Source organism: Aphelocoma coerulescens, chromosome 2 (genome assembly GCF_041296385.1).
Source record: "Aphelocoma coerulescens isolate FSJ_1873_10779 chromosome 2, UR_Acoe_1.0, whole genome shotgun sequence".
Lineage (NCBI taxonomy): Eukaryota > Metazoa > Chordata > Aves > Passeriformes > Corvidae > Aphelocoma > Aphelocoma coerulescens.
In genome coordinates, this window is record NC_091015.1 from 163,144,007 (window position 1) to 163,169,484 (window position 25,478).

Genomic DNA, 25,478 nt, shown 5'->3' on the forward strand with positions numbered 1-25,478 from the left:
TTACTTATCTGCCTCATAGGTTTCTTGAAAACAGAGTAGAATATCAAACATTTCCTTTCTAAATCTCACGGTAAAGGTCAAGTGCAGTAAATTGCTGCAGTTGTACAGAAGCAAGTGGAACAAAAGCAGACTTCACTACAGATCAAACTTGCACTTTCATACTCAAATGACTTTGCATCTTTCCTTTTTAGTACTGGGGTGCCCTTTATCCCACAGAGACTTGTAATTCAGCCTCAAACATGTTTAGTTTTAATTAACATATTAGCTCAAAAATTAGTTGATTTTAATTGAAAAGCAAATTCTATTTTTAGAGCAAGGAAAACTGCTGGAGTGGAGGGGGCTGTAAAAAAGTGAAGGGATTCAGAATTTCTCACTGAGAGAAAAACTCACATGTTGTTTATGTGTTTTCCTTTCAAAGGTTCTGGTGAGGGGTAAGAAGGAAGCCCAGCTGATTTCCTTTTGCTGTGGATGCAACAACCTGGCCAGGTAAAAGCACTAAGAAGGGAGAAGCTCGTACCTTCCTTAGAATAACTAAACATGCCTGGAAAAGTTTTCAAGATGACATGGAATGGGCAGAGAAGAAACCTGGCCAGGAGGGAGCTGCAGCCTGGGCAGGAGGTAGAAGGTGCACATGTAAAATCGAAGAATCACAGAAAGGTTTGGGTTGAAAGGGACATTAAAGATAATCCTGTTCTAACATTCCTGCCATGGGCAGACATGTCATTCACTAGATCAGATTGCTCATGGCCCCATCCAGCCTGGCTTTAAACACTTCCAGGAATGGGCTATTCACTACCTCTCTGGGCAACTTGTGCCAGGGGCCTCAACACCCTCTGAGTAAAGAATTTCTTCCTAACATCTCATCTAAACATGCCCTCCTTCCTCTGCCATTGCCCCTTTTCCTATCACTATCTGCCCATACAAAAAGTCCCTCTCCCTCCTTTTTTTAAGCCCCCTTAATATCTCACAAGCAGCAAAAAGAGGGTGGATGGGAACTGACTGTTCAGGGTACCATGAAGTGAAGTCAGTGGAGACCTCAAATGGGGCTCATGCTTTATGAAATTGACTTCAGACCTAGGAAATTCCTTGCCAAAGATTGTGTGGATGCAGGAAGTTTGTGTGGGCTCAAAACAGACTGGACTAGAACTTGAAAGAGAAATCCCAGGATTATCTGTTAAGCAGAGAAGGTCTGTCAGGTTAGGGTGTCTCCTGAACTATAAATACTCAGGAACTGGCAGAGCTTCACAGGGTTAGTGTTTAATGTTTTTCCTTGATCTTATTTCTCCTAAGGTTACTTTGTGCAGCCCTAATTAGAGGGCAAATGCTGCAGAGATGGTCCAAGATAACCCTTAATCTGAATCAACATGGTTCTTCTTCCAGAGACAGGCAGTCAGGACCAAAATGGGATGAAAAGAAACCCCTCCAGAGGGTACCATGTGCAGTAAGTTGTGATCCCAGAAACTACAGAAAAAATACTGGAGAGACAACAAATCTCATATAAAGGATGGGATTGCCAGTACAGAGCTGTGTTTACAAACAAATTTGAACTTGTTCCCTCCCACTCAGAGCTTCCTTGGGTTTAAAATTATTATTGCCAGAGTTCCTTTTGTAATACAACACAGCTTTTTTTCTCTGTTGGGAATTTTGGGGGTAGGGGAGTCTAATTTTCAGGAAAATGTGTAGGCAAATTCACCTTCTCCAAGAAGCACCAACGAGGCTGGCAATGTGCAGCACTGCTGTCACATGGAGGGTCCTCAGTGGGAATGGTTTGAGGCCATTTGCCTAAGGAAATTTTGCAAACAGTGTCACAGACTAACAATCTGTCCTGGAGATAGGAGGGAATCAGTCTTTGCAGATTCCTGAACGATGCTGCAGCTCAACAGCTCCAGCTCTGAAAACATCTACTTAAATTTATGCCTGTAGCCACACTCCTTTTATTCAAGGAACTAGATAAAAAAATCTGCATCTTTTTCTTCAACAACAGCCTCTATATTTTGCCATACCATACCTGCCCACAGAAAAAAACCCACATTCATAGAAAAAAAATGCAGGTTTGCTACTACTGCTACTGTTTGCAATAAAAAAAATTACAGACGAACTTCTGATAATTCTGAAATAAAGCACTGTTCTTATTTAAATTTATTTGGGAGGAGGCAAGGGAAGATCTTTAAACTGAAAAGCACATTTGATTTTGAAAATTAATTGCAGAATATCCTATGTGCTGTTCTCTAGACAGAAAAATCATTTTGGCTTAGGCTCTTTCTAGCAGTCTGAAATGCAAGACATTTCCAGTGACAATCTACCTAAGTCAAATAAAGCAAATGTTTGTTTTCCTGTATAATGTCAAACCATTATTATCCTTTCTCTCTGAAGGTCTGGCATGAGCACAGTGACATCCAGAAGGGTCTATAAAGTGCTTTGAATATTAGAACAGGACAAAGAACCGGGATCTGTACCGGGCATCTGCCTAATGGCTCTGCAGAATAAGGATGCAGAATCCTTACACACACATAAACATGGAATTGTATAACTTATTTTCTAGTTTCACTCAGTCAAAAGTTTTCTAGGAAACAACAACAACAAAAAGTCCTGGTGTATATGACTGTGCAGAATGTGTCAGAACTGTGCAGAACTGGTCAGCCTGTACAATACAAAGAACAGAACGAAAAGCCAAAGAAAAACAACATTTCAAACAGAAAAAGTCTTGATATACAAAGCATCAATTTAGCATGTTCCCAACAAGCAACATCATCTAATAAACAAAGAGACAACTCGGAACACAGAACTGGAAAGAACAAGCAGGATCATCTAGTCTACGTCCTTGGAAGAGCAGGCAGATTTTTTGAGAGTTGTCAACTCAGAGTCTACAGAGAAGCTCTGCCTCTCAGTCCTATATTCCCTTCACAGTTGTGCAAACCTGGACACCACCAAATGGAAGAGTGGATCAAGAGCATAGCTAAAGTGCTGGAATCACACAGTTGGAAAAAAAAAAAAAAAAAAAAAAAAGGATAATTTAGGTTCATTAGTGCTCTAGGAACAAATCAGTTATTCAGTCTGGGTAAGACCTACTTTAGACCTGAAAAGGAAAGTTTGCCAATAGCAACCAGACACAGAACCCTGCTGTTATCACTGCGTGGATGTTTAGAAATAGCTGAAGTGCAACAGTATTTTATGTGTGAAAATGATGCAGGAGCAATCAGTCTGGCAGATATTTAGACCATGTGAGCTGACTTTTTTTCTCTGTATTCTTTCTGTGAACATACAGACCCAATGCAAAGGGACATCCTCCTAGCAGGCAGCACTAGTGTTGAGAACAAAAAGGAATCCTCCTTTCATCTAGATCAAAAGAAGATGTCTGAACTGATCTGAGCCCTTTTACAAGTGGAAGGGTGCAGATATCCTCCAGTTGACACAGCTGCCCAGGGAACACACACAGACACATGCTGTGAGCTACTGAAGCCAGTTACTTCAGGATCAAAACTCTCAGTTTCCTGGTGCCTTCTGAGAAATTTCATGCTGCTCAGGCCCATTCTGAGTCTGAGAAATAGGATTAAGCACATCCATTTAAAAGTAGGACACAGGAAAAAAGTCAAGGAGAGCTCCCAGCTGATAGGACAAGACCAAAATGGGTTAGGTATCTCAAGACTTGTGTTTTTTCCCCCTCCCAGTGACTGCCTTTCCCCGAGCCATGACCAGGCTGAAGTCCTCTGCACAGTAGCCAAGTAGGCAAATGGAAATAAGTGTTACCCCACATGTTTCTGAGCTGCATTTCCCAAACTGCAAGAGGAGCTGTAGCCCGCCACTCCCACTATGGGGCCACCCAGAGCATATCAGGACTGGCCATGACATGGAACAGACCCTCCCAAATCCTTCCAGCCTGGATGTGCTTGTGCTCTACTGAGCTCTGCTGCAGTCTTGGTCCCTTACCAGCCCTGAATTTCTCTCCTGAGGTTGAAACAGCAAGTGGCTGTTGCATTAAAAATAGTTTCTTGTTGGGAGAGAGGGATGGGAATGATCCTCACCTGCCTTTGAGACTTGCACAGATTCTGGAACAAAGGCACATTTCATAAGCCCTTGGAAGATAACAAGTCACAGCTTGAAACGTGAAACAGCTGCTTCATGTAGCAGCAAGGACAAGTAGCCCGTGTGGATTTGTCAAGAATAAATTGTGTTGAACTGATCTAATCTCCCCTTTTAGCAATGTAACAGGCCTTAAGAATAAAGGAGAAGTAGCTGTCACAAATCTTACCCCCTTACTAAGGTTTTCAAAAGGGTTGCATGTGACATTCTCATAAGTGAGCCCCAGCAGCCTGGTCTAGATGAGACTGTGATCGATTGGGCGCAAAGCTGGCTTGATAACATATCAGAAAGGTTATCAATGGTGCTTTGTCAGAGTGGAAGGATGCAGAAATGGAGTTCAGCCAGGTCTCTTCTGGATACAATCCTGGCATATGCTTTCATTAATGAATTAGATGATAGAAAAGAAAGTATGGTTATTGAATTTTCAGATGACATAAACCTCAGAGACATTGTAAGCACAGGAGGACAGGGTTTGAATTCAGAATGATTTGGAAGAATTGTATAAGATGTCTGGGGTGGGAAAGGGGAAGCTGAAATTCAGCAGGGACAAGTGCAAGGCCACAAACTTCAGCTTATACAATACACAAATACCAAAATTTGCCAATAGCAGCTCTGTAGCAAAGTGTGGAACTGTAGTAGATAACAAGGTGAATTCTTGTTAAAAAAAGAAACTGCCACCATGCAGGAGTGAAAAAACAGGGTTATAACATTAAAGATGTGCAACAGTCCTTCCTTTGTCACTAGAAAGACTTCAGATACCATGTCATATTCCATTTTGAACATATCAGCTCAGTAAAACGGCGTGCAGCAATAGTTCAGAAGAGAAGAGGACTACCTGAGATGTAAAAAACATGGCCAGAGCAGAAAGACTTGCAGGCTCAGTGTTTATTTAACTTTAGTAAGTCTCACAAGAAGCTCTTAACAAGCTTCATGTATTTAAAAGGCTTGTTGCAAACAGGAGTACAATAATCTGTTTTCTAAGTCTCCAGGGAATAGGAAACAAAACAAACAAAAAGCAGCTTTCTTTACAATTAGAAGTTTCAGTTTGAATTTTTCAACAGTGAGACTTGCAAAGCACTTGGAAGATTTCTTTTTAGACACAACTTTGCTAATGGCCTGACCTTAGCTGGATCAATACCTTTGATGCAGGAGTCAGTGCATCCTGCTGAAAGCAAGTCCTCATAAATTTCACACACCAAACAACTGGAAATGGGATCTCTGGGAATCTCAGCAGTAGTGAGCTCCAGACTGGCTCTGTCTCAAGTCTGACAAAACCCACTGAGTTTCAGTACAAAGTCTCAATGTGGGTTATTCCATCTGTGCTTTGCTTGTGGTATCAGTCTCTCCTCCTCTTGCTGCCTGAACTGTTCAAAGAAAGTTGTTTGCATGGAAGTGAGAATGGCAACACATTTCATTGTTTCCATAGGGTGGCAGAAAAATAAAAAGCTTCTCAGTGACTGCTGAGATCTTTAATGAACACAAGAAATCCATGGCTTGGACATAACATTTATTTAACCACCATTGTGTCTTGGTTTGTGGGCAGAACACTCTGGGGAGTCAAAACCCATTCTTTGTATGGCTTAGAGTGATCTTCATTAGATATGCTACTTAGGCTTTCATTGCAATTTAATGTGCTGAATGATATGGCAGTTGTCCATGATAGATTACTTTGTTTCTCCTGTGTTACCATTGCCCAAGTGTAGGGAAACTTCTTCCACTGAATGTGGTTCCTCGGGCAGTGACTTATCATTTGATTCAATGATTATTAAACTTGTTGATCCTCTGGATTCATGTCAGATTCATGTCTTGCACTGACTCAGTGTTGCATCACCCAAAAATTGTCATTGCTGAAGTTGGACTCTCAAGTTCTGAGATGAGGCTGCAGACCCCAGAGGAAGACAGAAAGGCATGTGGTGTTGGGGTCCCTCGAGCCAGCAGGGATAGTGGCCTCTCTTGATGGGCATGGCCTTTTCCCCAACAACAGCACATTCACAAGCTACCACTCTCAGATACCAAATATGTTTGTAATTTATGTAGTACATGCATTGTCCTTTGTTTTCTTCCAGTCTGCAAAGTCACATTTCCTTTGAAGTCTGCTAATATGCAATATGTCTGATTGATCAACCTCAAGACTTTTCAAGGTCTTGGAAAACTGGTTGGTGCTAAAGTCCACTCAAGGTGAATTTTGGACCAGCCTTTCATTTGTTAGCTTGGAAACCTGCTGCCAACTCCAACGGGCATGAGTAGAACAGCAACTGCTTTTTCATTTTTTTTTTTGCCAACTCAGAGACTCCATCACTGACCACAAGAGCCCTGATCATGAAACTTGAGAACCTTCAACTTTTTAAGTACCAATCGTAGGCATTAAAAAACTAAAAAGCTGAATTTCACGTAAAGGCAAATTGAGGGAGAAGTAACTAAGTGCTGGGATCTAATATTTTTGATTTATGGTAGCCATAGATTGTAAACATATACTTGAAAGACAGAAGGAGCCTTTTCAAGTTTGACTTTGCATAAATCAAGGCAAGTGTTATACAGTCATACCTTCAGGTGAATGAGACTGTGGGGTTTACAGATTTCAAGGAGTGGAGACTCTGCCATATCCTCAGGTGAACTCTCCAGCATTAAAAATATGCAGCTTATCTGTAGTCAGAACTTGTCCAGCTTGAGCTACCAGCCTGTGAAGTGTTATGTATTTGTATGTTAAATTATAAAGCCCTCTGCCCTTATATATAGTATTTCCCTGAATTTCTATTTGGAGCTATTTCCACTCACTGCTTTTATATTTCATTACTGCTCTGCTGCAAGAGTTCAAAGTTTTCAGATGAAAGTCCTGTGTGGTTCCAGGGAATGATGCTCTCCTAGGCCAGGCTGTTAGCAGTGCAAGACAGGGTAAAGGGAAATGCAAGCACAACTCCCATCAATACTGAATGACAGGTTTAACAACTCCCCCCTCTCCCTCCTCCCTCTCACCCCTGAGTATGGATTATATCCATCTCTCTTCACCAGGGGCCTATATCTGAGCAGTTTGCCATTCTCTGATATTAACACTTGAAGTTTTAATGAGCACAGGCAAAGAAGGATGCTTAGCAACAATATAGAAAGTACAACAAATACAGGATAAGCAGTTTGAGATTAGATTTTAATGACATCTTAATGACAACACCAGATCTACTTACTGCTCTGTGTAACTATGCCATTAACACAGATGCCAGAATACTGCAGACTATATGAATTATTGGGTTTTCCACTTTGGGAAGTGGGATTTTGGAAGCAATCAGGACAAATTGAAAGGAAGGGGCAACAGAGAGCAAAGTGTCAGGACATAATCTGAGTAACATATTCAGTCTGCTCAAGCAGCTTGATGGTATGGTCCAAGTGCCCTCACTTGCATTAGTTTCACAGAATTTCTCTTGTTCCCAACAGACTAGAGAATTATAATGGAGATACTGGCACTACTTTTTAAAGACTCCATTTTTTTTGCATTCTTTAACCCCCCTTTTAGCTCCATTCACTCCTAGCTATAACAGGTGTATTATTAACAGACACAATCAGGCTTCACAAATTATGTTTGTGGGGTTTGGAGAGAGGATTAGTTAAATGAAACGTGAAACCTGATTGACTAAAACCAAAAGTGAAAGCTTTGAGATGCTATGTAGTCCCCAAAGAAGGTGAAGTCAGCTTGCTTTTCAGGAATCACCAGCCAAGATGCAGAAGTGAAACGTACTGAAAATTGGAAATGGAACCTTAAGCTCAAACCTTGTGCAATGTAGAAGAAAAACAACATTGAATCTGAAGGGTTCGACATGGGACATGAGAAATTGTCCCTCTTAGCACCTGTGTTAAGATGATGCCCTGGAAGGATTTTGTGTGTTAGGCACAATCCTCTAAAAAGACCACAGTTACTAGAATTCAATTCTCACACATGTCCAAAAGCAGGGTGATAGACTTGTCTTTACTTGGGCCCCACTGCTCATACTGCCTTTAACCTCATGTCCTATACCAGGCAAGCTTTAGAAAGGCAGGATGACTGCACATATTGAATGAGGTAACAGAAATGGGGAAATAGCAGAAAAAGTGGGGAAATAAGACCTCTTTGAGTCTGGAGAACACATCAATGACAGGATAAGGAACAAGACCACAGTCGTTCAACATCTTTAATGTTGCCACCTTGATACCGCCTTTGCCAGAGCTGGCATCAGCTTCAGGAGCTACTTCACACAGAGTCCCAAATCTCCTCTGAAAAAACCTTGAATTGCAAAAGACTTGCAGTTCATTGTCCTGCTCTTTCCTGCTCTTTCCTCTCCAGTTCTCCAAGCTTCCACAGAAAGAGCCAACCGAGCAAGGCATCGTGGTCCCTATACTCTTTTCTTTCCTATGTCACACATCTTGGAAATAATCAGCTGCAGGAAATCTGAACGAACTGGTGATGTAATTGTGTGCCCGTTACTGCCATGCACTCATTTATCTCTGTGTGATAGCCCACTGATATAATGAATCTGGTTACCATGACACCAAAACGTCACAGCTGGTTTGAAAAATTCACAGAGGTCAGGGGCAGAGCAATGTAAAAATCAGTTCATGTTAAGCATATTTGGAGTTGTGCTTCTGTCATCCAGAAAAATTTCAGCATTGATTCAGATCCCCTTGTGCTGATCTTTACTAAAAGGAGAAGAAAATGACAGAACAAGAGAATTAATGGCCCGTGTATCAATATCTCAAACCCCTTCTCCTTTTTTTCTGTGAATGCTGTAAGAACATGCTCAGCTCCCACCAGGCCTGACTCAGCCCTTCTTCTGCCCAGGAAAGACACAAAACTGCATCTTTCTGTGTGTTGGCCGAAGGAGAACTAGGAAACAAAGGATGCAGAGGGCAAAGAAAAGGATTTATAAGAGAATGAGTGGCTTTTAATGAGAAAATAATGAAACACAAATGTCAGAGGGAGTAGCCGCAGAGAAAACACCCACGAAGAGTAAAAGTTAAGGAGAGGTGGGAGGAAAATGTTGATGATAGGGGGAAGAGAGAGCAAAGTGAAACAGAAAGGAGTCGCAGCAAATTTCCATAATGTAACACTGATGAAGCCTTTTATGAATATGACAGGGGTCCTCAGAATGTTCCCTTGCAGGAAGTTTGCATACTATATCTTAATAGCTCTGAACACTTTCCCAGACTCAGTAAAAGTGGAAACTTCTTCTGCTAGTGCTGCTTGCTCTAGGGCTACCCCTGTGCATCACCAAGCTCCAAGGAGCTCTATCTCTGAGGTCTGCTCTGGATGGGCTGGCACATCAAGTCCAGGTCCATGCTGCCTCCAGAGAGTGACAGCCCTGACTGTGTACTCTGCAGAGCCAGCTGCTGCTGCTCTTCCAGAGAAATACACTACGTCCTGCCAAAGGAATGGAGATATTGTTTGCACAATACCTTGTGGGACCTGGATACAGGTTGTTTTTTTATCCAGAGCCACACAGAAGCCTGAGCGGATTCAACCTGTGTGTTTGATGAAAAATATCAGGGAAAATGATGAGATTCTGGGCTACCTGAAGCAAAGCCAAATCCACAAGTTAGTATGACCTTAAACACTTCCAGAAATCTCAGCCTGCCCTTACTTCAAGTCCAGACTCAAGCCCCAGCCCAGTGTGCAAACAAAGTACAGATTATTGCTATTTACATACCAGTTGTTTACCTGACTCTATCCTTTCAGACTTGCTCATTTTCTCAGACTGGATGTTTGTCTGCAACATTTCCTGAGATAAGTCTGTGCAACTATAAATAAGAAAAAAGATCACAGTTGTCCCTGGATGAGTTTTTGAAAGGTATACAACACCACTCAAGACTAGTTTAAAAAAAAAGGAAGACGGCCAGATAAACACCTTATAGCAGAGAGGAAGCTTTTGAGCTCCACAGAGTGATTTCACCAGGCCTTTCTGTCTGAAACACATTTTGCTTGTGCAGATGATTTGCTCCAGATAAATCCATCACAGTCACTTCAAGAGGACTGACACCAGTGGTTTAGTCTCTCCAAATCCTATGAAGTGACAAGAAATAGTCTGATCCCTTCAGGGTCTCTGCTGCAGACTTCAGGGGGAGGACTCTCCAGTGGATTCCCCTCAAAGTTGCATGAACAGTAGTTGTATCCCCAGTCCAGGTTCACCACCTCCACAAAGGCTCTGGAAGGGAGCGTAGATGGTTGTTTCCCAACCAAAGTGTGTGCATATTCCTTAGAACACAGACATCCTCAGGAAGGCTCTCCAGTGAGTTAAAGAGTAATAGCAACGTCTCCAGTTTCTCCAGATGCTGAATGCTGGAGGGGATGGTATCTATTTTGTTGTCACTCACATCCAGAAAGGTGAGGCTCCTCAGCTGGCAGATGGGTGCAGACAGCTCGGTGAGGCTGTTGTTGGCAAGGTGGAGGCTGTGCAGCCTTTGGAGTGCCCCCATCTCAGCGGGCAGCGAGCTCAGGCTGTTGCTCAGTGAGCCTCTCCAAGTGAGTCAAAGTGCTAATTTCAGCTGGGATTTTCTTCAAGTTGTTGGAGTCCACATAGAGGCAGGTGAGGTTCCTCAGACAGCCAATCTCCTGGGGAAGCAGCTCCATCCAGTACCTCAGGCAGCTCTCTCGTTCCAGGCTCATCTCCAGCACCTGCATCTGGTCCAAGCCAAAGACCTGTATGGGAACTGACAGCAGCTCTCTGCCAGAGATCTTGAATTTCTTCTTCATATTTTGGATCATACTCTGTAAGGTACCTCCAGAGTGGATTAGGACATGGACAGGCACATCTGGGAGAGGTGACTGCATCCATATCCCACCAGAACAGTGGCTGGTTGAATGGAAACTGTAAGTCACACTTACTTGCATGCTCCACAGGCAGCCTCTGAGGTTTTTGGTGGATCAAGGTTCTCTGTCAGCTTTCTGCTCTGCTGGGCACGTTACCAATACACCAGACATGCAGAGTGTCTGAGTTGCTGAGATACATCCCACTGAGTAAATATTTGGTGTTCTCATATGATCAGGTGTTTCCCCTCCTGCTCTGCAGAGTACACAAACCCAGCTCCTGGGCTGTGACCTGGCCTCTAACGGCTGCAACCAGTGAGCAGTGGTCAGAAAGGGAAAGATCTGCCTCTGCTTTTCAGCAGATGTGTTAAAAACGCTGCTTGTGAGTAGCTCTCCTTCTTGGAGCATCAAGGGTGCCTTTGCCTGAAGAATTCACATTGACTGGGATCACAATGGAAGCAGCAAGGCAGAGTAGATGAGGCACATTGTAAATGGGACAAGAACATGGTAAATGGGACAAAAAGAAGACAGAGCTATAGCTGGTGGCCTGGGAACTGGGAACCATGAACATACCTTGTGCTCAAGTTAGTTTGTGTCTTTAACATTCAGCAAACACAATAAAGGACCAGTTTTGAAATCTGGAAGTCCTCTTCCCTCCTGCTAAGTGCATGAACCCCTACACCATAGAGGTACCATTTTTCTTGTGTTGCACTTGCTCTGGCATATTTAAAAGCAAATTTTTATTCCTTGATGTCAAAGGTTTTGTAGGAGATGTGTGAAATGCCAGGTTTATCCCAAGCCACTCAGCACAGTGAGTGATGTAGAGAGCCATTTCAAATGCTTCTCAAGAAGAGAGGTCTCCTCAGCACCCCATAGGCCATTAGAGGTAGAAGACAGTATGTTAGAGGTAGAGTCTAAGCTGGTCTACTAGGTCAGGTCTTGCACATCAGCTTTGCTTTCCCTGTCTGTTCAGTTCTGATCATCTCAGGCCAGGATGGTCCTGAATTTGCTGGAACCTGTGTTCCAGCACCAGGGGAGTGTGTGGCTGCACAGATGGGGGTGAGTGGTAGTAGCTGTCAATGCTGACTAGAGGATTTGGGGATTCTCGTTCAAGTCTCAGAGCTTACGTTCTAGATGCTAGTGATTTTTAATTGGGTTTTACCCTGAAATACAGCTTTTAAGGCCTGGCATATACCAGCTGTCACCCTTGACTTGGATTCAGAGTGCAAATATCATAACCATATCGAAATCAAGCCTGGGATTTCCTCCAGATAAATTTTCAGCATCTGTAAGAGAAAACTGTATCACTTGCCTGTGAGGCTGCTTAGACACTACAGGCTCCTGGGACAGAATCACAGAATTCTTTGGGTTGCAAGGGACCTTAAATATTATCTAGTTCCAACCCCTTTGCCATGGGCAGGGATGCCACCCACTAGACCAGGTTGTTCAGGTCCCCTTCCAATCTGGCCTTGAAACCTTCCAGAGATGGATGTTACATGAAAAGGATTCAGCAGAACTTGAGAGAGTCTAATAATTTTTCATAAGCATGAATGGGTACAATAACTTAGAAATATCTGTGCATCAGCCTTGAACGCAGCAGCCAAGGAAAAGTGAGATTTTCACTCGCAGAGGAAGGTTGCTTTCCAACAGACCTCACAAATAACTGTAAAAATAAGACTCAACTCCCATCAAGAAGGTGCTGAAGAAGTTATTGCACTGACAATAATTTCAGTCTTGGGTGAAAACCATCCCCCACATTGCTAAGGGGAAAAATGTGTCTCTAAGAACACATTGTCAAATACATCTGTCCTGTGAAATAAACCAAATTGCTCTATGTGCTGCCTTCTGCTTGAACATGCTTTTCTCTTCAAATCCAAACCCGAGTCTTTCAGATAGCATGTCATGCAAAGACAAAGCTATGGTCAAAAAGTAGTTTCTGTGGGTTTTGGCACTGTTCTCTTGCTGCACTTTTTCAAGCCTGGAGTTTGACCCTGTATTTTCCTTTACAAAGGTGGCAGGTTCTTCTCTGCTCCATCTTGCAGGACATCCTTCTTCTTGATGCTTATAGCTGGCTCCTCAGGAATGTCAGAGTATGATTAATGTTCCTAATTGTCCCCTTGTGCTTTCTACATAAAGTTCATGTCACAAACTGTACAATAGCAAGAAAGAGCCTACATTTTCAACACATAATCCCCTAGAAACTCAGCAGGATGGTCTCATTCTCAGTTCAGACAAACTTCAACAACATTGCCAGCATCAATATTATGGAGCCAAGCCCGAAAAAGTATTCAGATGTTAACCCTTACAACAAAAATCTGCTGTGTAAAGCAACTACCAAAACCAGTCTCCTCTTCATCACATCTTCATGCTTTTCTAATCAGTTATTCCCATTTCACAAGTCAGAAGACAAATATCTACTATGTATGTGACTTCCAGGTTTAAACCAAATCAAGGAAACTAAGCAGGCTTTTTCTTGATTCATCTTCATCATTTATAAAGGTGTTGAAAGAAAAATCCAAACCCTAATGGACTCTTATGTCCCCAAGGACTTCAGGTGCCAAATTTAGTATGTGGTAGGCAATTGATAAAGAGACTCTTCCTCCAGCAGCTCTGGCTCTGCAGAAACAGCAGCAAGAAGGACTCTTGGTGGTCTCTGGTGGATGCTCACCCCTGCACAGGGCTGCAGACTGGGCCAGGAGCCTGCCTTCAACTCCAGACTGGCTTCATCCCTGTGCCGCTCTTCCTGCCATGCCATGGAGCGGCCACCTTAACCCTCACCAGCACTGGGCTCCAGCTCATAGAGGCTGAAAGGGTGGTAGTAGATTTTTTTCAGTCTATATTATAACTGTTGAGTTATTGCAGTCATTTTAAGAAAATTTTCATGGCCCAAGGACAGTACAAATTCCTTCCATAACCTTGTCCCTCTTTCCCTGAGCAGCCTGGCTGCTGGCGACAACATTCCCCACACCAGCTCAGGGGAAATGTGAGTTACTGATGGTGGAAGATAAAGACAGCTACCAGATCTTTTCTCCATGGAGATGTAGTTAATGTGGGCAACATAGCTCTGAATGCTGCAGCTGAGTACTTTAGGATAAACTGAATGGATCTCCAGGCTCTCCAGCTCTCATTGGAGCCACTAAAGTGCAGGTACCAGGCTTGACTCCTTAAAGTCAAGGAGTTGGATTTTGATGATCCCTGTGGGTCCCTTCCAACTATGGACATTCTATGGTTCTATGTTCTGTGACTCTGAATCTCACTCTGAGAGACTGAGCACAGGATTGATGTACCCAGACACAAACATTTTACATCATTTGACGTGATCTCTCTGGGGTTGCCCACTGAAGCTCTGGAAAGGCTTCCCTAGGTCCTACATCATACCTGCCAGTTCCTGTCACTGTCTGTGGCCCCACACAGTGTGGATGGTGACACCCAGCCATTCCTAGGCATCAAGTCCTGTTACAGAAGGTGTCAAATGCAATCTTTAACAGGGCAAAGCTTGGCCAGTTTCCACATTAAAAGACTGAACCATCACTAGACTCTATTTTAGGGGTTTTTTTAAATATAATTTTTAAACTTTTTTGTTTTTTAATAATTGCCCAGAATGTAAAATCTGTGTTTGTCTCCCAACCATTTCTGTGGTCAGAGCACAGACTTTGGGCTTAGCTGCCACAGAATTTTTATTGTCTCTCTGGAAAAAAAGAAAAAAACCCACAGGCATTTTATACAGCTTCCAAGAAGCAGCTAATTCAAAACTGTTTAGAAAACAAGTAGAAAGTGTTAAATAATTTAGCACAAAAAAAATATTTTCTCCAAATGGTCCCACTTTCTTCTGTCTTTGTAATTTTTTTATTTGACAAGCAAAAAATTGAATGAAATAATGGTCTGTTTGCTATAATTACAGTAATTTGCACATTATATAAAAAAGGAGAAAAAAGAGCAACTGACAGTGGTGCCATAAATCTCATGTGTACCTTTTAAAAATGCGAATAATATATTGTCTGACACTCTAATGCAATTTTAACAGAACATTGCCACAGGGCCAACACAAAATCCAACAAAAAATAAGCCTATTCCCATGTTTAAACCTCAGACTCAGTGAACAGACTGTATGGTGATTTACCAAACACTTGGTTGTAGAGACAGGAACACAGAGATTCCAAAGCCACAACTTCCCCTTATTCAAGGGCAGTTAGGAGAGAGCCACCAGTACTGTCGCTGCCCTACCTGCCACCTCTTGCCTGTGTGTTCACCTTGCACAGTGCTGGACAGACAATACACACACAGCCACCTGCTCAGGCACAGAGGCACCTGCATTTTCTGGAGGGCAGCTTCTGACCTTGCCCAGGGCTGTACTTGTAGGTTTACTGGCTTCCCAGATGGCAGACCTACTTTGGAAAGTAATCTCAGACCACGTTTCCAAAGACTGCAAATACATACAAACAGAGTGAGGCAAAAACTGTGGGAGTTTTCAAAATCCTCCAGATACACCAGATTCTTACCTGTTATTGGTGACTATTTAGGCACATTCCTGTAGGGCTTGCTTCTGTAAGAGGTGGCAGCTATAGGAACCTCCCTTTGATGACCAAAATCTGGGTGAGTACAAACACAGGTCTTGATCTGGGTCTGCAGCTCATGTCTTGTACTCTGCTCACTAACAGAGTGACAGATTCTGCCTGGTAAATGTCATTTAACTGGCTGGAGAGAAAACAAGGTTTAAGAAAAAGCAGGGAAATGGCCCCCAGTGAATTCAGGGCACAGAGACAGTCTGGGGTGTCTCTGAGAACAGACTGAACAGATAGCCATATGCTGGGGAATATGCTGGAGCAAAGGGAATTAGGCTGTGTCCCTTTTTATGTGTGGTAAATGTTCAGAGATGTAGTCCTAACTCATGAATATTTTTCAATTGCTATTAAAGATGCAAGTGTGTCCTGTGTGTTCCGAATGCAGACTCTTGGAAATGGCTCCCACAGACATTCAAATGAAAAGGGCTATCAAAAAACCCCTTTTGATCTCCTTCAACTGGATGCCACTGCACCATCTCACCTACTGTGGATTGCACGAGATAACCCTTAGAGTTCCCTTCCAACCCAAACTGTTCTGTGATTCTATGACCTCACAGGAGTTAAAGACTATGAAATTTGCTTAACAGAACATCATTATGTATATTGCCTTCTCATGGTGCACTAGAATGTACTGAAATTGATGCCATGCATAGCATGGCACATCATGACACACATGATAAGAAGGAATCTGTAGGGATGAAGGAGTCACCGTCATGACAGGAATTAAATGTCATATTTGCATGGTCCAGTTAACATGTTTGACCTCTGTAACACCTGTTCATTACCATCACATTTACCCAAAAAATATCTCATCCCATGTTAGGAAGTGCTCTCAAATACAGACCCTGTTCTGCCTCACCACTGGAGGGATGAAATCTCACTCAGCCTGGACTAGAAAAAATGTTTCAGTTAAATATGTGACTAACATAATTGCTTAATACTAAAATCCAGCAAGCTGACCCAAGATGCAGTACAATAACAGATATACCATTGAGAGTTACTTAAAAGTGGTAAGCTTTTCACTTCATGATATTTTCACTTTGATTGGTCTTTCCATAGAAAGAAACACAGTAAAATCAAATCAAAGAGTTTATTTGCATAGGAAATAGCAAAAATAGCACCACTGAGAGCTACACAGTAAAGACTTTGTTTAACCCTCACATTTGTACTTGTTATTTAATTTCATTTTTCAGTAAAGCAGAGGCAAATTTTATCTGCTAGTGGGTAAAAAAAGACTCCAATGCTGGCAAATGCTTATCTCTGGGCTTTAGCCTCAGGGTCTGATTCTGGACTGGTTATCAACAGCTGTGGCTTCTGCTTGGGTTGGCCAGTTTGGAAGCACCATGCCATATGGTGAATGTGTTAGCAGGGCAGGGTGCCTCTTTTCTGTCTCCAAAAGAACAGATGAGATTCCCAAATACATTCAGCACTTAGTGCCTGTGTCGGGTCCATTACTCCCCATCTCTCACTACAAACTGCTTTGTGCAGAAGAGGTTTGAGAATGCAGCTGCTTTGCTGGCTGGCACATACCCAAGGCCTGATCACTTCTCAGATCTGCACTTAGTGGGTCGGCATGGCTTGGTCAGAGGGTTAAGCTCACAAATGACCTATTGTGAAGGTCTTTTCAGACTCCATCCCCTTTTTACTTTGTATTTGCATTCTCGGGTTGATTTTGGCAATTAGCTGATAGGGAGAAAGGGCGACTGTCTGGCTTGTTGCTTTCACTCTCAAACACAATTTCCCCCATGTTTCTGAACATCTCTTTGTTCTGATCCTTCATCAAAGATCAAAATCCGCCTAGAACAGCCTGCACTATGCACCAGCCTTCTAAGTAACACAACTTGCCAAATTATTGTCATAGTGGATCAACCAAAACAGTGAATTGGGTCACAGTTGGCTTCCTGAGTTTTTAATACCAGGGGACTTTCTATGCTGCTCTGGCTGATATTTGGGTGAAGCAATGGTAGGGGAGCTGTGCATGTGCTGACAGTGCACAGGGGATTTGGCATCCTTGACATGACAGAGGAAAACCTTGAAGATTTTGGCAGAGGCATTTCCCTGACAGAGGGAAATAAGTTCCATTTCTTAGAACCAAAATCTCTGAGTACAGAGAGTAGCAAGGAGGTTTAGATCATCTGTGTCGTCTCTTCAGGAGATCCCACATGACTCCATAAAAAAGTAGCTCCTATAGAATATTGATTCACTTATTAAATTTAACAGGGATCTTCTGGAAAGCACACACTAGCTGTTCAATATTGTCTGTCCATTGGGAGATGGATATACTGAAGACCCCTTTTCCAGCTTTGGTATAGCTTTATCTTCCCCCTCCATGTGGATGGCAAATAGCACCAACAATCCTGTGCCTGTGTGTCACAGTTAATGCCCCAGGCTGCAGGATTTGATTTCAGTTGAAAGGGTGAGGGATAAAGCTTTGGAAAGAATTAATCAGATAACAGATGAAAAATTTGGCATTGGAATGGTTTTGCATAAACAGTCACACAATGCATTACTATTACATGCTCTTCAAAAGAGGAAAAAAAACCACTTATTTTTAACATTTTAATATGCCCTGATGTAAGAGAAAACAAAACAAAACAAAAAAGTTCACATATCACATCAAAGATAATAATAATAATAATTATTATAAGTCATAAAAATAATCTGACCGACCGGCAGCATTCGTTGGCTTTAGAAGGCCTCCCGCGAAAGAAACACAGCTGAAAACACTGGAGAGCTCTTGGCAGGTGTGAGGAATTCAAGTTTTCAAAACAAGTCTGGGGGTGCTCCCTGCACGCTATGGCCCTTTGACGTTGGAGGGCCGGGCAGCCAGGCTTGCATAGTAAGCGCATTGAGAGGGGTCACACTGTCCACTGGCTCCTGGGGGTCCCTGGGGACCTGCCAGACCCGGCACACCGGCTTCACCTTGAGGGCCGGGAGGTCCTGGCATCCCATCTTTGGCATAACCAGGCTCCCCTGGGAGGCCTGAAATAGAAACAAAATGCCCTTGGTGAGTGACACCAGAGTGACACCCCCAGGGTGCAGTACTCAGCAGTGTAATGTCACAGGAAATGGCTTTGCTGCCAAACTGGGATGCAGATAGCAGCTTCTATAGATTTGGATTTAGCCAGGATATATCTCAAGGATATAACCAGAACATCTCCTCGGAAATAAAGATTTCTATTCCCTATGGCAACCTCAGGATACTTGGCTCTGCTATGGCTGCTCTTCCTCTATCTCCACACTAAAGTTGTGAAGCTGCATGAGACAACTAATGACATACAGTCCTCACAGAGAGGAGGTGAGGATGGGAAAGCTGGAGGCAAGAGCCAGCTTGGGGAGACAACTCATTGTTGCAGAGCATAGTGTGCACAGTTATTTGAAGGCAATGCAAGGCCAGTCTGCCAAATGCAAACCATGGGGTTATGAGGGCTTCCCATAGCTCCTTTCCCAAAAAAGCAGTGAAGGCAAAACTGATCAATGGTTCCTAATTTCATACTGCAGACAAACTATATTTGCTGCTGCTTTGTCAGTACCCGCAAAGCAGCTGTATCCCCAAGGCACAGGTGTTCAATATGACCTTTTATAACATCTGAAGCTGCCTGAAACTCTGGGTTCAGCTTGGTCACAAGAAGACTCTGCCAAGGACAGAGAAAACACTTACTTCACTTCTAATAATTAAAGCTTCACTTTGTATTTGTCCCAAAGGACAGCTAACTTAGCTGTAACTGAGATGGTTCATTATACCCATCAGGCTGAGGAAATAAAGGTGGCGAGATATGATGTCAGTGATACAGTCCTTCCCTTTGGGCCACATCCTACAGAAACTGTGCACATTGTACTTATATCATCCTGATTGTCTCTCTAATACAGCAGACACCTGTGTACACCTGTGTCCTGGTAGTGGTTCTAAGTGGTGTGTTTTGTGGGGTGTTCTGATTAACACACCTGGAATTCCTGGAGGACCCATTTCCCCTCTCTGGCCAATACCAGTGTCTCCCTTCTCACCCTTTGCTCCTCTTTCTCCTGTAGAGGAAAAGAAAAAATATGACCTGATGAGCGTGGTCTACAGAACAAAACACTACTATAGGTCTTTCATCCACACTGAAGCAAATATATTTGGTAAAAATAGTTCCTAATTGTGGCCAGTCCTCTGAAAGGGGACATTACGTGGGAATGAAGACTTGCCCCACTCCAGTTCTGGCCAGAGGTGGAACATACCAGCAATTGCTGGTCAGATTCAAACCTCTGATTCAACAGACTGAGGTCGCTTTCAACACCTGCATTTTGAGGACTACTTATATGCTACTAAAAGGAAAGGTGGATGCCAAAGTGGAGTGGACACATCCTTTTACTGGACTGCCCCAACAACCAAGTTTCACTCACCTTTGGGACCAGCTGGTCCAGGTGGCCCTTCAGACCCAGTCTGTCCAGGTCGGCCAGGCTCTCCTGGAGGGCCAGTTCTTCCTGGAAGTCCTTCCTTCCCAGGGGGACCAGGAGGTCCTGGTCTGCCATGGGATGCTTTTACCTGTGCAGGCTGTATCTGAGCCAGGATATAGGGCAACTTTGCTGTGAAGAGAGGGAAATGGGTTGGTTAGACTAGAAGGACTATGCTCCAAGAGATGGAGAGCCAGAACCAGGGGATCAGTAAAGTCCAAGTATTGTCACAGATTACTTTTCCAGGGACAACCATTTGTTGTCCCACCATAATCCATGATTGTGACTACCTAATCCCCTCTAAATTATTTAAATCTCATTTCTTGGTAGCTTTAAATTTCTCATAAATTTAATACTTTATGATAAACTTTTCTCTCATCCTCTGCTCCTTGTCGTCCAAAAATCTGAAATGTCCCTTCCTTTAGTTGTGCAGGTGGTGGATACCTGTTAAACTGGGACCACTGCTGCTCTGAGAAGGAGAGGCTTTTTCTACTGCTTTTGTTACACAGAGATACTACATGGCTGGTCTGTAGGGAGAAAGCTTTTCTTGTTCCAGGCTATGTCACACATGGAGTTAAAGCCTAATGCACCCATCTCTGGCTGTGAAGTCAGAAGCTGTAACTAAGCTCCCTGTAACAGCATATTCTGCAATTCCTGGCAGGCACACACTGCCTGCCATTTCAGTGCTAAGACCCTGAACAACCATGCTGGTTTTAGCTGGGGTGGAGTTATTTTTCTTCACAATGGCTGGTATGGGGCTGTGTTTTGGATTTTTGTTGATAATACAAAGATGTTTTTGTTATTGCTGAGCAGGGCCTACACAGAGCCAAGGCCTTTTCTGCTTTTTGTACTGCCACATTGGCAAGGAAGTTGGGGGTGCAGGGGAGGTTGGGAAGAGACACAGCCAGGGTAGGTGACCCAAACTGACCAAAGGGATATTCCAGACCAGGTGACATCATGCTCTGTATATAAAGTAGGGGAACAAGAAAGAAGGGGGGGACATTTGCAGTGATGGTGTTTGACTTCCCAAGTCACCTTTACATGTGATGGAGCCCTGCTCTCCTGGAGGTGGCTGAACACCTGCCTGCCCATGGGAAGCAGGGAATTAATTCCTTGCTTTGCTTTGTTTCTGGGCAGTTTTTGCTTTCCCTATTAAACTGTCTTTATCTCTACCCATGAGTTATCCAGCTTTTACCCTTCTGATTCTCTCCCCAGTCCCGCTGGTAGGGGAGTGAGTGAGTGGCTGCATGGGCCTTGGCTGCTGGCTGGGGTTACACCACAAAAACAACCTTGGGAGCTCATAAAACACACTCAGCATCACAAACATCCTCCAGAACAGAGGATCTTCTCTTTCTATCTTCTCTTCATTAATCCTAAATTTTAAATTATTTTAGACTGGTGTGGATATTGAAGACTGAGAGTGTGTAAATAAAATCTGTGAAACAATCACTCCATTTACCTGTGATCTTTAGCATGGAGCAAAATGTTAGCACCTGTGTGTCAGCTGCTTCAAGAGCTGTGTGAGAAGGACTACAGCTTTGCATCTCACTGTCAATGGCATCAGTAGTGGTCTGTAACTCACATACTTTGAGAGAAACAGCAGCCCACATTCCCTCCAGCCCCTGTTCTTATATAGGTGAGTATCACAAGTCACAGACAAAAATCAGGAATATTTCTTCTCCAGTTGGGACCTCAAAAGCAAGTTTATGATCTACTCTGATTACTTTCTGTGCTATTGCTGGGAACATTAAAGCTTGGGGAATCGTAAAGCACATTTCCTTTTACACATCTTCCAAGCAAGCTTGCTGCAATGCTACCTTCCTTAAGCAGAAGTTCAGATGCCAGCATAGCTATGGAAAGCATCTTTCGTACTCTCAGATCCATCTTCTGGCTTCCTGGTACTCATTACTTACCATCAAGCTGCTTGGATAACTCCTCTTGGATGAGTCTCCTCAAAGTCTCTAGAGATGGGGGTTCTCCCTAAAGAGTCAGAATCACAGTGATGAGACAAGATAATCACAGCCAAGGGATCAGATGGTGATAGGAACTTCCCAGATAGTGGGAACAGTTTTAAACTGAAAGAGGAAAGATTTAGATGTTGGGAAGAAATTCTTTACTGTGAGGGTGGCGAGGCACTGGAACAGTTTGCCCTGAGAAACTGCAGATACCCCAGCCTGGGAAGTGTTCAAGGCAAGTTGGGTGGGCTTTGGAGCAACCTGATATAGTGGATGGCATCAATGCCTATGGTGGGGGGGGGGGGGGGGCAGTGCTTGGAACTAGATGATATTTAATGTCCCTTCGACCCAAAACACTCTGTGGTTCTATGATGCGCAAACTAAGCCCTCCACAAGGGGCTCAGCAGGTGCCATGTCATCACCCACAGCACACACAGGGCTGCAGGGTCTGCCTAAAAGAGGAATGTAAAGGGATTCAAAACAATCACAGAATCAATTAGACTGGAAAAGACCTCTGAGATCATAAAGTCTAACCTTTGACTGAACACCACCATGTCAAGTAAACTATGGTACTGAATGACACGTCCAGTCTTTCCTTAAACATCTCCAGAGACAGTGACTCCACCACTTCCCTGGGCAGCCCATTCCAATATTTAATTGCCCTTTCTGTGAAGAAATTCTTCCTAATGTCCAACCTAAACCTCCCTGGCACAGATTGAGACTATGTCCTCTTGTCCTACCATTAGTTGTCTGGGAGTAGAGACTGATCCCCACATAGATAGATCCTCCTCTTAGACAGTTACAGAGAGTAATAAAATCCCCCCTGAGCCTCCCTTCCTCTGAGCTGAACAAAGCCAGCACGCTCAGTCTTCACAGGAGTTGTGCTCCAGACCTTTCACCATCTCTGTTCCCTTCTCCAAAACCGCCCCAGAACCTGCTGTCCTTCCTGAACTGGTGTCATACATGAAATCCCTATTTGTGCTTGGTCTTTGCATATTAAGTGCTTTAATTAATTAATTTTGAGTTAAATATTTTTAAATTGAATGTTAAAATTAACCCATCAGCCCAGGTGCCAAAACTTAAGTGCCATTAATCACTTGTACACCATAAGAGTTATCTTCCTGTGTTTACGGTATACTTTTACAAGTGTTTTAAGATGTGTTGGATGTATTTTTTTATGTTTTTACTTGTACTTTGGTTCCAAGGCAGATTTCAAAACCCCAGTTCCAACAAACAGCCCAGCCCCCATGGCCATTACCCTGTAAGCTCCATGGCAACCTGAATTTTAATGACTCTTAACTAATACCACTCCTCTGACAAGGATGAGCCATTGGTGGACAGATAATCTGTCAAAGGGAAAACACCAATCACCTTAAACCGAAGGGGTGGGCTGTGGGCGGGCTGTGGGCGGAGCAAAGGCACTATAAAACAAGGCACCCGAGAAAGGCACCCCCCTTCTCTCCAGCCTTGCTGAGGTGGAGTTCAGTGCTGGAAAGGCGTATTCCTAACAAGGAACTTCTAGTAATTTTTTTTTTTTTTTTTTGCTTTTGGGCCGGCCAAAGGCCAGCCTAGCACTGCAAGCCCTTTTTCTCTACCTAAGGTCCAGTGCTGTTTCAGCAAGAAGATCAAAAATCCCTGCACTCCTGGGGCATACAGTCTACCAAGCCATATGATCCCAAATTTTTATATTTTGCTAATTTTTGCAATTTTTCAGTCTTTCCATTTTTAATAAAATGTTTTAATTTTTAACTAAGAGTTGTCCCATTTCTCACAAATGGGGCACCCAGAACTGGACACAGGATATGATGTGTGGCCTCCCCAGTGCCCAGCACAAAGGGACAATCAACAGTCTGGTCCTGCTGGCCACACTATTGCTGACACAGAATGCCAGGAGGCCGCTGGCCTCCTTGCCCAGCTGGGCACACGCCGGCTCACATTTGGCCGCTGTCGGCCAGCACCCCCCAGGGCCTTTCCTGCTGGGCAGCTTTCCAGCCACTCTGCCCCCAGCCTGGAGCACTGCAGGGCCTTGTTGGGAGACAAGGGCAGGACCCAGGCCTTGCTCTCCTTGAATCTCATCCTGCTGGTCTCACACCATCCAGCCAGCCTGTCCACGTACCCCTGCAGAGCCTTCCTACCCTGCAGGGCATCGACATCCCCACCCACCTTGGTATCATCACAAATTTGCTACTGAGGGTACGCTCGATGCCCTTGGCCACATCAGCAGGACAGATACTGAAAAGGACTGGGCCCAGGGGACAGCGCTACTGTCCGGACACCAACTGGATGTGGCACCATTCACTGCGACTCCCCGGGCCTGGCCATCCCGACAGTTCTTAAGCCAGCAAAGAGTGCACCTGCCCAAGCCCTGGGCTGACGGCTTTTCCAGCTTTCCCCTGTGCTGTGGGAGACGGAGTCAAAGGCTTTGCTCAAGTCCAGGGAGACCCCATCCACAGCTTTTCCCTCAGCCTTGAGGCGGGTCACGCACTTCTCAAAGAATAACACATTGCTCAGGCAGGACCTGCCTTTCCTAAACCCACGCTGGCTGGGCCTGATCCCTCGGTTCCCCTCTCTGGGCTGTGCGATCCCACTCACAACAATCTGCTCCAGAACCCTGCCGGGCCCCGAGGTCAGGCTGACAGGCCTGCAGTTCCCCTCGTCCTCCCTCCGGCCCTTCTTGGGCGTCACAGCGGCACCTGCAGTCATCTGGGACCTCCCCGACTGGCCAGGAATGATGATAATAAAGGACGGGAGAGTGGCTTAGCGACCTCTTCCGTGGCTCCCTCAGCACCCTTGGGAGACTCCAGGCCAGGCCCAGTGACTTGTCACTGTTTAAGTGGCTCCGTAGGTCACTAACAACTCCCTCCGGGATTTCAGGAGTCTGGCCTGCTCCCCGTCCCTGTGTGCCAGCTCAGCTGACTGCTGGTCCTCCAGATAACCCATCTGATTGTTGGAGGAGATGGAGGAAAAGAAAGAATTCTGCACCTCAGCCTTTTCCTCGTCCATTGTGACCGTATTCCCCTCACCCCCGCATTGATTAAAGAAGAGCCATTTGCCTTGGCACTGCTGCATTCCTAATCTTTTTAAACAAAGACTTTTCATTGTCTTTTACAGTGGTGGCCAGATTAAATTCAAACAGATTTTTTGCCTTCCTGATGATCTTTCTACCTGAGGTTGGGGTCAACAGCTGAGGCACATGGTGGGCTGGGTGGGAAAAGCACTTTGGCATGGTACAGGGCTTCTTTGGGGATGTTTAGAGGAGGAACATACAAGGTGGGACGACAGAGAGGTGCAGGTCATTGGGAGAAGAACAAGTGTAAGCAAAGTTGAGGGGCAAAGGCCTAACAAAGGCCTTTGTGACCAGGGGCGGCTCCATGGAAACCGCCAGGCCTTTGGGACAAGGGGCGGCCGTGCCCACCAGGCCTTTGTGACCCGCGGTGGCATCGTGCCCAGAGGCCATTGTGACCATTGTGGGTCAGTGTTGTGACCCTGGGGGCTCCAAGTCCCTGCAGCGGTCACTCCCAGGAGAGCAGCTCTCTGAGGAGGCAGCAGCTTCTCTGGAGGCAGCAACTTCTCAGGAGGCAGCAGCTCCCCTGGGGGCTTGTGGCCAGTGTTTGGCAAAGCACCCTCAAGATGTCAAATCAGCAGCAGGCGAATGCTCACAGGCACCCCTGTGAGGGGCAG

General features: G+C 44.3%; 1 protein-coding gene across 1 annotated transcript in view; it reads right to left on the reverse strand.

Moving 5' to 3' along the window:
* Positions 1 to 18,083: 18,083 nt before the first annotated feature.
* The window catches only part of COL22A1 (collagen type XXII alpha 1 chain), a 200,630-nt gene continuing 193,235 nt past the window's right edge, over positions 18,084 to 25,478 (reverse strand). Inside the window, exons 61-64 of the mRNA XM_069005532.1 lie at positions 21,756 to 21,822; positions 19,792 to 19,974; positions 19,354 to 19,431; positions 18,084 to 18,390 (exon numbers count right to left, since the gene is read on the reverse strand). Of these exons, the coding sequence (XP_068861633.1) occupies positions 18,203 to 18,390; positions 19,354 to 19,431; positions 19,792 to 19,974; positions 21,756 to 21,822 (516 nt within the window). The 3' untranslated portion in view covers positions 18,084 to 18,202. The remainder of the gene's footprint in view (positions 18,391 to 19,353; positions 19,432 to 19,791; positions 19,975 to 21,755; positions 21,823 to 25,478) is intronic.